General features: G+C 52.5%; 1 protein-coding gene across 1 annotated transcript; it reads right to left on the bottom strand.

The window, feature by feature from the left end:
* Positions 1-99: 99 nt before the first annotated feature.
* Positions 100-12,898, bottom strand: coch (coagulation factor C homolog, cochlin (Limulus polyphemus)). The gene is made up of 15 exons (XM_056591158.1): positions 12,788-12,898; positions 12,513-12,574; positions 11,819-11,860; positions 11,030-11,186; positions 9,639-9,772; positions 9,020-9,088; positions 8,638-8,697; positions 7,303-7,450; positions 6,906-7,003; positions 6,058-6,284; positions 3,853-3,967; positions 3,482-3,625; positions 3,147-3,303; positions 2,364-2,458; positions 100-2,133 (listed from the first exon to the last, which is right to left on the bottom strand). The coding sequence occupies exons 2-15, from the start codon at positions 12,541-12,543 to the stop codon at positions 1,961-1,963; spliced, it is 1,650 nt and encodes a 549-aa protein (XP_056447133.1). The 5' UTR covers positions 12,544-12,574; positions 12,788-12,898; the 3' UTR covers positions 100-1,960.
* Between the last annotated feature and the right edge of the window lie 258 nt (positions 12,899-13,156).

The raw sequence follows: 13,156 nt of genomic DNA, 5'->3' as shown, positions 1-13,156 counted from the left end.
TCAGCGTAGGTCAGAGATGTTTGGTGTGTATTGCCACAAGGGGGCAGCACCCTTACGTATTTACTTGATCAGAAACAACGCGACAACACTTGAAAATTATTCTTTAATGAAATAAAAGAAACCAGGCAATAAATAGAAAAGCAAAGGAGCTCGAGTGAACATCAGAATTTAACCAGGAAAGCTTTCACCTACCACAGCTGAATACAACCCAACATTAAGGAGCAGGTAGAGGTTAGACAGTACAGAGACAGATCATTAAGGAGCAGGTAGGGGTCAGACGTACAGAGACAGGTCAATAAGGAGCTGGTAGGGGTTAGACAGTACAGAGACAGGTAATTAAGGCGCAAATAGGGGATAGACAGTACAGAGACAGGTCAATAAGGAGCAGGTAGGGGTTAGACAGTAAAGGGACAGGTTATAATGAGCAGAAATGGGTTAGAAATTACAGACAGGGGTGATTTAGAGAACATATCAGCATGGATTATAGCTTTTGGCAATTTTTTCTTCCAGAATATTTCCAGAAGCTTCTAAGATTAGAGTGAACAGATGTTATTTTCTCTCTTGTTATAAAAACAAACATTTCAAAACAGAAACTGACAGAAAGATAAGTACAATACATTTATCTACAGGTACTTTGGCATAAATGACAGATTGCAACTCCTCTGCTAGCACACCAATGCTAATCAGGATCAGATGCTAATCAGGATCAGATGCTAATCAGTTTGTGTGTGTGTTGGTGAGTGTGTGTGTGAGTGAGTGGGTTTGTTTGAGTATATCTCTCCCTCTTTGTGTGTCTGTACGTGTGTGTGTGTGTGTGTGTGTGTGTCTCTCTCTCTCCCTCTATGTGTTTGTGTGTGTCTTTCCCTCTGAGTGTGTGTGTGTGTGTGTCCCTCTATGTGTGTTTCTTTCCCTCTATATATGTGTGTTTGTGTGTGTATCTCCCTGTGTGTGTGTGTGTGTGTGTGTGTGTGTGTGTGTGTGTGTGTGTGTGTGTGTGTGTGTGTGTGTGTGTGTGTGTGTGTGTGTGTGTGTGTGTGTGTGTGTGTGTGTGTGTGTGTGTCTCCCTCAATGTCGGTGTGTGTGTCTATGGTTGTGTGTGTGTCTCCCTCTATGTATGTGTGTGTGTGTGTGTGTGTGTGTGTGTGTGTGTGTGTGTGTGTGTGTGTGTGTATGTGTGTCTCCCTCTATATGTGTGTGTGTTTGTCCCTCTATATGTGTTGGTGTGTGTGTGTCTCCCTCTATATGTGTGTGTGTGTGTGTGTGTGTGTGTGTGTGTGTGTGTGTGTGTGTCTCCCTCTATGTGTGTGTGTGTGTGTGTGTGTGTCTCCCTCTATGTGTGTGTGTGTGTGTGTGTGTGTGTGTGCGTGTCCCTCTATATGTGTGTGTGTGTGTCTCCCTCTATATGTGCGTGTGTGCGTGTCCCTCTATATATGTGTGTGTGTTTGTGTCCCTCTATATGTGTGTGTGTGTGTGTGTCTCCCTCTATATGTGTGTGTGTGTGCGTGTCCCTCTATATATGTGTGTGTGTGTGTGTGTGTCTCCCTCTATATATGTGTGTGTGTGTGTCCCTCTCTATGTGTGTGTGCGTGTCGCTCTATGTGTGTGTGTCTCTCTATATGTGTGTGTGTGTGTGTCCCTCTCTATGTGTGTGTGTGTGTGTGTGTCCCTCTCTATGTGTGTGTGTGTGTGTGTGTCTGTGCGTGTCCCTCTATGTGTGTGTGTCCCTCTATATGTGTGTGTGTGTGTGTGTGTGTGTGTGTGTGTGTGTGTGTGTGTGTGTGTCCCTCACTATATGTGTGTGTGTGTGTGTGTGTGTGTGTGTGTGTCCCTCTATATGTGTGTGTGCGTGTCCCTCTCTATATGTGTGTGTGTGTGTGTCCCTCTCTATGTGTGTGTGTGTCCCTCTCTATATGTGTGTGTGCGTGTCCCTCTATGTGTGTGTGTCCCTCTGTGTGAGTGTTCAGTTGTTGGAGCCGAAGTCCTGGCAGATAGCCCGGACCACGTCCTGGGAGAAGGCCTTCAGCCCGCTGAACTCGCGGCTGAAGTAGGTGTGGCGGTCGTGGGGCTGGGATGCCATCGCCTTCAGGTCCTCCATGGGCGCCCAGGCCGTGCCCACCGCGAACACCGTGATCCCTGATTGGGCCAGACAAACCCTCCATGTTAGGGATACGCACACACACAAACACACACGACACACACACACAGACAGACAAACACACACACAAGACACACACACACACACACACACATATACTCACATAGACAAACACACACATAGCCTAACATACACACAAATAAAAACCACAGCACATATGCTACACACAAATTCCTGCACACACACACACACACACACACACACACACCGTGTTTCTGAGCGTTCTGGGCGGGGCCACCGATGTCATCGTATGATTGGCCGTCGGTGACGATGATGAGGAAGTTCCTCCCGGGAACCGAGGTCCTGAAACACAAAGGAAACATCTATTACTACTGGTACTGGCAGGGCCGACGGAATGCGGGGGAAAGTGAGGCAGTCGTGGGGGGGCCCAAGGCAGAGGGGGGCCCCATGGCAATAAAAAATAAATAAAAATTGAATTATTATTATTGAATTATTATCCACCATAGTGTTAGGAGTCGCACACAGCGTCGTCTCCCACCCCCCCCCGTCAACAATTGCTCTCTACCCCCCCCCGTCCCCCCCCCCGTCAACAATTGCTCTCTACCCCCCCCGTCCCCCCCCCCGTCAACAATTGCTCTCTACCCCCCCCCGTCCCCGTCCCCGTCAACAATTCAGCACAGGGGGCTGGTAGGGGGAATCAGTACCTCTTGTATAGGGGCCCAGGATTTGGTGCAACGGCCCTGGGTACTGGTATTAGTATTACTGCTAGTACTGGTACTAAGACCAATACTCATACTGGTATTAGTATTAATACTAGTACTGGTATTAGTATAACTGCTATTACTGGTATTATAACTAATACTGGTACTAAGGCCAATACTCGTACTGGTATTAGTATAACTACTAGCACTGGTATTAGAATTACTACTAACTACTAAAACAGATACCAGTACTTGTGTTCATATTACTATTCTGAGTACTTTTGTGTATTTGAGTATTTTGAGTATTTTGAGTGTTTTTCCGTGGTTACTTGAAGAGGTTTTCGGTGACGTAGTTGATGGCCTGACCGGTCGCCGTCCCGCCGTTCATGTAGCGGATTTTGCTCAGACCTGCGACCACTTCCTCCTTGGACAGGAAGTCGGACAGACCGAACTCTATGCGCTGCTCGTAGGTGTACTGAACCGCGCCTGGAAACAGAATGCACACGACATTCAATATGGACACTGCCGATTAATTTTGAATAGGACGATTATTCATTATGAATACTGAATCATTATGAACACTAATGTTTATCATTATGAATTCTTACATGATTCATAATGAATAATAATACCATTCCGTGTGCGTGCGTGTGTGTGTGTGTACCGATGCGTGAGCCCACGTCAGAGATGTCGAAGCTCTGAGCGATGGCGGTCAGGAAGTTGAGCACCAGGCGGAAGTTAACGTCGCCGACGCTGGAGGAGCCGTCAATCAGGAAGCCGATGTTGACCGAGTTCAGACACGTCCGACCTGGGGGGAGGGGGGAGGGGGGAGGGGGGAAGGGGGGAGGGAAGGAGAGAGAGAGAGAGAGAGAGAAAAAGAGGGAGGGAAGGCGGGAGAGAGCAAGAGAGCAAGAGAGAGAGAGAGAGAGAGAGAGAGGGAGAGAGAGAGAGAGAAGAGACAATCAGAGACTGATGTGACCGGATGCTGGATGTGGTTACCGTGGTGATCAGAGTGCGAGGGGGGCGGGGCCTCACTGCACTGGAGGGCATCGGGGGAGCAGATCTTCTGGCTCAGCGAGCGCACGTGTTTGGTGGTGGAGAACCAGCTGGGCACCGACAGGCTGAAGAACCCGTTGTCCTTACACACCGCCTGGGAGGGGGGGGGAGGAGGGGAGGAGGGGGGGGAGGAGGAGGAGGAGGAGGAGGAGGAGCAGCAGGAGAACACAGTGAGGACCAGCAGTGGACCCAGACCTAGGAGTGGTGTGAGGAGGTGTGAGGAGGTGTGAGGAGGTGTGGGGAGGTGTGAGGAGGTGTGGGGAGGTGTGAGGAGGTGTGAGGAGGTGTGGGGAGGAGGTGTGAAGAGGTGTGAGGAGGTGTGGGGAGGTGTGAGGAGGTGTGAGGGGGTGTGGGGAGGTGTGAGGAGGTGTGGGGAGGTGTGAGGAGGTGTGAGGGGGTGTGGGGAGGTGTGAGGAGGTGTGGGGAGGTGTGAGGAGGTGTGAGGAGGTGTGAGGAGGTGTGAGGAGGTGTGAGGAGGTGTGAGGGGGTGTGGGGAGGTGTGAGGAGGTGTGGGGAGGTGTGAGGAGGTGTGAGGGGGTGTGAGGAGGTGTGAGGAGGTGTGGGGAGGTGTGAGGAGGTGTGAGGAGGTGTGGGGAGGAGGTGTGAGGAGGTGTGGGGAGGTGTGAGGAGGTGTGGGGAGGTGCTGTGAGGAGGTGTGAGGAGGTGTGGGGAGGTGTGAGGAGGTGTGGGGAGGTGTGAGGAGGTGTGAGGGGGTGTGAGGAGGTGTGAGGAGGTGTGGGGAGGTGTGAGGAGGTGTGAGGGGGTGTGAGGAGGTGTGAGGGGGTGTGGGGAGGTGTGGGGAGGTGTGAGGAGGTGTGGGGAGGAGGTGTGAGGAGGTGTGGGGGGTGTGAGGAGGTGTGAGGGGGTGTGAGGGGGGGTGAGGAGGTGTGAGGGGGTGTGAGGAGGTGTGAGGAGGTGTGGGGGGGTGTGAGGAGGTGTGGGGGGGTGTGGGGAGGTGCTGTGAGGAGGTGTGAGGAGGTGCTGTGGGGAGGTGTGAGGAGGTGTGGGGAGGTGTGAGGAGGGGGTGTGAGGAGGTGTGAGGAGGTGTGAGGAGGTGTGGGGGGGGTGTGAGGAGGTGTGGGGAGGTGTGAGGAGGTGTGAGGAGGTGTGAGGAGGTGTGGGGAGGTGTGAGGAGGTGTGAGGGGGTGTGAGGAGGGGGTGTGAGGAGGTGTGAGGGGGTGTGAGGAGGTGTGAGGAGGTGTGAGGAGGTGTGGGGGGGTGTGGGGGGGTGTGAGGAGGTGTGAGGAGGTGTGAGGAGGTGTGGGGAGGTGTGGGGAGGTGTGAGGAGGTGTGAGGGGGTGTGAGGAGGTGTGAGGAGGTGTGGGGGGGTGTGAGGAGGTGTGGGGAGGTGTGAGGAGGTGTGAGGAGGTGTGAGGAGGTGTGAGGGGGTGTGGGGAGGTGCTGTGAGGAGATGTGAGGAGGTGTGGGGAGGTGCTGTGAGGAGATGTGAGGAGGTGTGGGGGGGTGTGAGGAGGTGTGGGGAGGTGCTGTGAGGAGGTGCTGTGAGGAGGTGCTGTGAGGAGGTGTGGGGAGGTGTGAGGGGGTGTGAGGAGGTGTGGGGAGGTGTGGGGAGGTGTGGGGGGGTGTGGGGAGGTGCTGTGAGGAGGTGCTGTGAGGAGGTGTGAGGGGTGTGGGGAGGTGTGGGGAGGTGCTGTGAGGAGGTGTGAGGAGGTGTGAGGAGGTGTGGGGAGGTGCTGTGAGGAGGTGTGAGGAGGTGTGGGGAGGTGCTGTGAGGAGGTGCTGTGAGGAGGTGTGAGGAGGTGTGGGGGGGTGTGAGGAGGTGTGGGGAGGTGTGAGGAGGTGTGGGGAGGTGTGGGGGGGTGTGAGGAGGTGTGGGGAGGTGCTGTGAGGAGGTGCTGTGAGGAGGTGTGAGGGGGTGTGGGGAGGTGCTCTGAGGGGGTGTGAGGAGGTGTGAGGGGGTGTGAGGAGGTGTGGGGAGGTGTGGGGAGGTGTGGGGAGGTGCTGTGAGGAGGTGTGAGGAGGTGTGGGGAGGTGTGGGGAGGTGTGGGGGGGTGTGAGGAGGTGTGGGGAGGTGCTGTGAGGAGGTGCTGTGAGGAGGTGTGAGGAGGTGTGGGGAGGTGCTGTGAGGAGGTGCTGTGAGGAGGTGTGAGGGGGTGTGGGGAGGTGCTCTGAGGGGGTGTGAGGAGGTGTGGGGAGGTGCGGTGGGGGGGGGGCGGGGCAGACCTTCTTGGCGTAGTCCAGGTCGTGGACCTGGGGCAGCTCCTCGGGGGTGGGCTTGGCCACCGACAGCAGGAAGACGTTGATGCCCGAGTCGCGGGCCAGGCCGGCTGCCTGCTCCAGGTCGTCCGAGGGCCAGCCGTCCAGCAGCACCAGCATCACGCGGGGGTGGCCCCGCCGCGCCCCCCACTCCGCCAGGAAGAAGCCCTCCGCCGCGTGCTGCATGGCCTTCCCTGGACCGCGACCTCATCGTTAGCCCCGTGACATCATCATGACCTCATCGTTAGCCCCGTGACATCATCATGACCTCATCGTCACCCACCGTGACCTCATCGTTACTCACCGCGACCTCATCATGACCTCATCGTTAGCCCCGTGACATCATCATGACCTCATCGTCACCCACCGTGACCTCATCGTTACCCACCGCGACCTCATCATGACCTCATCGTTACCCACCGCAACCTCATCATGATCTTGTTGTTACCCACCATGACATCATCATGACCTCGTCGTTACCCACCGCGACCTCATCGTTATCAACTATGACCTCATCATGACCTCATCGTTACCCACCGCGACCTTATCGTTATCAACTATGACCTCATCATGACCTCATCGTTACCTACCACGACCTCATCGTTAGCCACCATGACATCATCACTGAGCCACCATGACCTCATCGTTAGCAACCATGACCTCACCACCGAGGACCTCATAATGATAACGATGACCTCATCGTTAGCCGCCATGACCGACATCACTTTGCGACCACTACCTCCATCCACTCCAGGTGTACCTGTGCAGGTGAACACACCTCTCCGTGTGGTGTTCTACTGGGCCGGGGCCCGTACCTGTGTTGGTGTCGCCCCCCAGGTACGGCAGTTCTTTGATCGCCTGCATGAGCTGCTGGGTGGAGTTGGAAAGATAGACCTCTGTCCTGGGAGTGTCCCTATACACACACACACACAAAGATACCCACACATACACACACAAAGATACATTTATATTTGTTTTTGTGCGTGCGTGTGCGTGCATGCGTGTGTGTCTGTGTGCCTGTGTGTAGATGTGTGTGTGTGCGTGTATATGTGTGTGTTTGTGTGTGTGTAAATGTGTCCGTGTGTGTGTACATGTGTGTGCTTATCTGTGTGTGTGTATATGCGTGTGTTTTGGTGTATATGCGTGTATGCATGTGTCTTTGTGTATATATGTGTGTGTGTGTGTGTGTGTGTGTGTGTGTGCGTGTCTCACCCGGTCTGCACCAGGCCCACGTGGGGTCCCGAGGGCCCGACCTTCAGCGCCGTCACCAGCTTGCTGAGGAAGTTCTTCTGGAGGCCGAAGCGCCGCTGGCCCAGGTTCCTGCTGCCGTCGAACACCACCGCCAGCTCCACCTGGCACTCTGTCGCCACGGCAACACAACGGCAACCCCGTCAAGGCCCCCGCTACGCCCCGTCCAAACCGAGGCGGGGGGAAGCGGAGCGGACCGGTTCGGACCGGTTCACGGCCCTGAGCTGCTCTCCCAGACCCTGAGCCAGCTGTCAGCCACAATATGTCAATTTGAGCTATCTATTTATAAATGTATATATGTATGTATCTGTAGTATCCTGTATCATCGTGTCCCACTCTCTGTTTATTTCAAGAGGAACCGGTTCAGAACCGGTTCAGAACCTGTTCAGAACCTGTTCAGAACCAGACAACTGAGACCTGAGGGATCACGAGCGTTAGTATGACGGACACTCCTGGCGTCATTCAACTCGCAACCCTCACATCCCAGTCACTGTGTTGTACCCCTGTGGAAATCGCCATGTTCAAGCAGTTTAACAGCGGAACGCACCGAAACCATTCCTCTGTCAGGGCATCGGGCTCTGATGCGGATCACAAGGTTCTCGAGAGGCCGGTCAGAAAAGAGGATTAACAGGCCTCTGCAGAACCCAGGGATGAGAGGCTGCAGAAGGAGAGCAGCAGGGGCCCCAGCATTGAGCCCTGAGGGACACCAGGTTCCTGAGTGACAGCTTAGCGCTGAACTCTGTGGTTCTGACTGGCAGGTCAGAGCAGAACTCTGGGATTCTGACTGGCAGGTCAGAGCAGAACTCTGTGGTTCTGACCGGCAGGTCAGAGCAGAACTATGTTGTCCTGAGTGACAGCTTAGTGCTGAACTCTGTGGTTCTGACTGGCAGGTCAGAGCAGAACTCTGTGGTTCTGACAGGCAGGTCAGAGCAGAACTCTGTGGTTCTGACTGGCAGGTCAGAGCAGAACTCTGTGGTTCTGACTGGCAGGTCAGAGCAGAACTCTGGGATTCTGACTGGCAGGTCAGAGCAGAACTCTGTGGTTCTGACTGGCAGGTCAGAGCAGAACTATGTTGTCCTGAGTGACAGCTTAGTGCTGAACTCTGTGGTTCTGACTGGCAGGTCAGAGCAGAACTCTGTGGTTCTGACTGGCAGGTCAGAGCAGAACTCTGTGGTTCTGAGTAGCAGGTCAGAGCAGAACTCTGTGGTTCTGACTGGCAGGTCAGAGCAGAACTCTGTGGTTCTGACTGGCAGGTCAGAGCAGAACTCTGTGGTTCTTAGTGACAGGTAGGACCAGTACCTGTGTTTCCTTTAATCGTCTTCTTCACTGTTGGCTTCTTCAAGGCTTTCTTCTTCAGGGCTTTCACCCACACAAAACAGCCACAGACACACACATAAAAAAACACAAACACAGACACACACACAAAACACAGGCACAAAACACACAAAAACAGACACACACACACACACACACACACACACACACACACACACACACACAAAACACATGCAGATAAACATTTTAGATAAACAGATAAACATCCCATTTTATTTGCCGTATAGTTATAGTCTTAGTATAGTAGATGACCATGTGTGATATTGTATGGGTAGTATTGTGATGTTTTCTCAGTATGTAGCATTGCAATAATACCCTTTGTATGACAGTGGTATGAAGTACTCACCAAGCTTCTTAGTAGGCAGTTTTATAGTGCTGGTGTTACTGGACATCTCCAGGGGTATGTGGACTGGTTCTGGACACACACACACACACACACACACACACACACACACACACACACACACACACACACACACACACACACACACACACACACACACACACACACACACACACACACACACACACACACCTCACTGTATAATGTGTATTGGTAGTATTAGTGTCTCCTAGTGTGTATTAGTGTGTATTGGTAGTATAAGTGCCTCTTAGTTTGTAGTAGTATTGGAAGTACTAGTGTGTAGTTGTAGTAATAATAGTAGTGTGTAGTCTAAGTATAAGTGTGTTTTAAAGTGTAGTAGAGTGCAGTGGTGTATAGTAGAAGTATTAGTGTGTAGCAGTGTGTAGTAGTGTGAAGTAGTGTGAAGTAGTGTGTAATAGTGTGTAATAGTGTGTCGTACTGTGTAGTAGTGTGTAGTGTTGTGTAGAATAAGTATTAATGTGTAGTAGTGTGTATTAGTGTGAAGTAGTGTGTAGCAGAAGTAGTAGTGTGTAGTAGTGTGCAGTAGTGTGTAGCAGTGTGTAGCAGTGAGTAGCAGTGTGTAGCAGTGTGTGGTGTGTACTTGTGAGGCTGAGGGAGGAAGTCCAGAGAGACAGGGCCTGTGATTGGACGCCGTTGGAGTAGGAACTCCTGTAGCTCCGCCTCCCCAGCACCCTGCTGACCTGGAGCGGACCCCCGCTGACCCCCACCGCCCCACTAGGACACAGAGACCCCCCCCTGGTCAGCATACCTGTCTCACCACAGGGGGGCCCCACTAGGGCACAGAGACCCCCCCCTGGTCAGCATACCTGTCTCACCACAGGGGGGCCCCACTAGGACACAGAGACCCCCCCCCTGGTCAGCATACCTGTCTCACCACAGGGGGGCCCCACTAGGACACAGAGACCCCCCCCTGGTCAGCATACCTGTCTCACCACACAGGGGGGCCCCACTAGGACACAGAGACCCCCCCCTGGTCAGCATACCTGTCTCACCACAGGGGGGCCCCACTAGGACACAGAGACCCCCCCCTGGTCAGCATACCTGTCTCACCACAGGGGGGCCCCACTAGGACACAGAGACCAGCATACCTGTCTCACCACAGGGGGGCCCACTAGGACACAGAGACCCCCCCTGGTCAGCATACCTGTCTCACCACAGGGGGGCCCCACTAGGACACAGAGACCCCCCCCTGGTCAGCATACCTGTCTCACCACACAGGGGGGCCCCACTAGGACACAGAGACCCCCCCCTGGTCAGCATACCTGTCTCACCACACAGGGGGGGCCCACTAGGACACAGAGACCCCCCCCTGGTCAGCATACCTGTCTCACCACAGGGGGGCCCACTAGGACACAGAGACCCCGCCCTGGTCAGCATACCTGTCTCACCACAGGGGGGCCCACTAGGACACAGAGAGACCCCCCCCCCGGTGAGCCTACCTGTCTCACCACAGGGGGGCCCCATCGCCCCACTAGGACGCACAGAGACCCCCCCCCCCCCCCCCACGGTCAGCCTACCTGTCTCACCCTCTTGGACTGAGAGATCTACCTGTTCACCTGCTACAGAGGGAGAACGCTAGACAGGTAGACAGACAGGTAGACAAACAGGTTGACACAGGTAGACAGACAGGTAGACAGACAGGTAGACAAACAGGTTGACACAGGTAGACAGACAGGTAGACAGACAGGTAGACAAACAGGTTGACACAGGTAGACAGACAGGTAGACAGACAGGTAAACAGGTAGACAGACAGGTAAACAGACAAGTAGACAGACACATAGACAGACAGGTAGACAGACACACACCAGACAGACAGGTAGATGGGTAGACCGACAGGTTGACGGGTAGACCGACAGGTAGACAGCAGGTAGACAGACACGTTGACAGACAGGTACAGAGCCGGGTAGACAGACAGATGGTCAGACAGGTAGACAGAAGACAGACAGGTTGGGAGCAGGCAGACAGGTGTACCTGTGGATGGCGGCTCCACACACGTTGGAGATGGAGGCATAGGGCCCGGTCCCGAACACAGACATCCTCCACTCGGCGCAGCCGGGGGGACACAGCACCACCTGGTGGTCCTCCAGCAGGTCAGCACCGCGGGTCAGGCACGTGATGGGGGAGGGGACTGAACACAACACCATCACATCACCGTGACATCAACATAACATCACCAGCAGGACATCCTGCCAACAACACAATAACATCACCACCATGACATAAGCATAACATCACAATAACATCACCACCAGGACATCCTGCTAACAACACAATAAGATGACCACCATAACAACACAATAACATCACCACCATGACATAAGCATAACATCACAATAACATCACGACCATGAAACCAACATAACATCACTACCATGAAATCAACATAACATCACCCCCATCACATCAACATAACATCACTACCATGAAATCAACATAACATCACTACCATGACATCAACATAACATCACCCCCATCACATCAACATAACATCACTACCATGACATCAACATAACATCACTACCATGACATCAACAAAACATCACTACCATGCCATCAACATAACATCACTACCATGACATCAACATAACATCACTACCATGACATCAACAAAACATCACTACCATGCCATCACAATAACATCACCAAGACCACCATGACTTATACCGTCACTTTCATCCCCACATAAAGGTGGTCAATAGAGAGCAGTCTTTCATTATTATGTAAGTTGGTGCCAAATGAGATGAGATAGGAGATACTGACCGGAATCTGAGCACAATGTTGGGTTGAATAACAACACCACACCTAGGAGAGTGAGCGAGAGAGGGAGAGGGAGAGGGAGAGGGAGAGGGAGAGAGAGAGAGAGAGAGAGAGAGAGAGAGAGAGAGAGAGAGAGAGGGGGGAGAGAGAGAGAGAGAGAGAGAGAGGGGGAGAGAGCGCGAGAGAGAGAGAGAGAGCGCGCGCGAGAGAGAGAGAGTGAGTGATGGTTAAAAAAATGAGATTAGATCCCAATTTGCTTTCTTATATAATGCTGACTATAACATAATCAGATTAAGAAAGAAAGAAAGAGTTCACTAAGTCGTTAGTCACTCACCCCTGAGTGTTGGAATGCTTCATGGGAGTGTGTGTTTGTGTATGTGTGTGTGGGGGGGGGGGGGGGGGGCTTAAGCTGTTGTTGTCATTACAGGTTTTAGATGTTACTGTCTGTCTCTCTGTGTGGAGACAGACAGACAGATTTTAATTAACATCACAATTATCTTACACTTACTGAAAATGAAACGCCTCGTCGCTATGTTTAAACTTATGTAATATTAGATCAATAATCTCTCAGATGTTAAAGACTCAGTCGGGTAATTTTCACTATTATCGTATTTTCTTTATTTTACTTTGGTTTTGGATTAGATCAGAGAGACAGACAAACAGACAGAAGGACGGACGGTGAAGTTCTCGGTTTTACCTGCAGCCGCCAGGATGAAGTGGAACTCCATGGTTTAGAGAAAAAAAAAGGCTCTTTTGAATCTTTGAGAGAGAGAGAAACAGGTAGAGACAACGAGGGAGAGAGAGACAGAGGCACAGACACACACAGGTAGAGAAAGAAAGATAGAGTGAGAGTCACACACACACAAACACACACACAGGTAGAGAAAGAGAGAGAGAGAGAGAGAGAGCATAAATCAGAATACTCATCAATCAGGACTATCAGACAACAGGTGTAAAATCCATTATTCTTACCGTTTGTCTCTGACAGCCTGTCTTCTGTCTGTCTTTGGGTCCGTATATCTCTGCTATATCCTCTGTAAAGTCGAACGCAGTGTCACTCGCCCAGAGAGAGAGAGATGTCCCTTTAAATAATCTGCCCCCATCACACACATACACACACACACACACACACACACACACACACACTTACGCCAACACACACACACACATACACATACACACTTACGGCAACACACACACGCACACACCTTCACCTGTGACATCATCAAAATGGGAGGGGTTACGTACTACATCTGAAGGACAGAGAAAGAGAGCGAGAGAGTGCAACAGAATGAGAGAGTGAGAGACTGAGATCACTTTTGAAATTTCTTCCAAATTTCT

Source organism: Gadus chalcogrammus, chromosome 5, assembly GCF_026213295.1.
Source record: "Gadus chalcogrammus isolate NIFS_2021 chromosome 5, NIFS_Gcha_1.0, whole genome shotgun sequence".
NCBI classification, from domain to species: Eukaryota; Metazoa; Chordata; class Actinopteri; order Gadiformes; family Gadidae; genus Gadus; species Gadus chalcogrammus.
The sequence above is the reverse complement of the archived record's forward strand: the minus strand, read 5'-3'. Positions and strand labels throughout refer to the sequence as shown.

Excerpts from the sequence above, each read along its gene's own strand:
- coch (XM_056591158.1), bottom strand. The coding sequence starts at position 12,543 with ATGGAGTTCCACTTCATCCTGGCGGCTGCAG. Across the intron at positions 8,698-9,019 it reads ACTGCCTACTAAGAAGCTTG|CCCTGAAGAAGAAAGCCTTG; the intron begins GTGAGTACTTCA and ends TGTGGGTGAAAG. Across the intron at positions 7,451-8,637 it reads GACGATTAAAGGAAACACAG|AGTGCCAGGTGGAGCTGGCG; the intron begins GTACTGGTCCTA and ends CCGTGGCGACAG.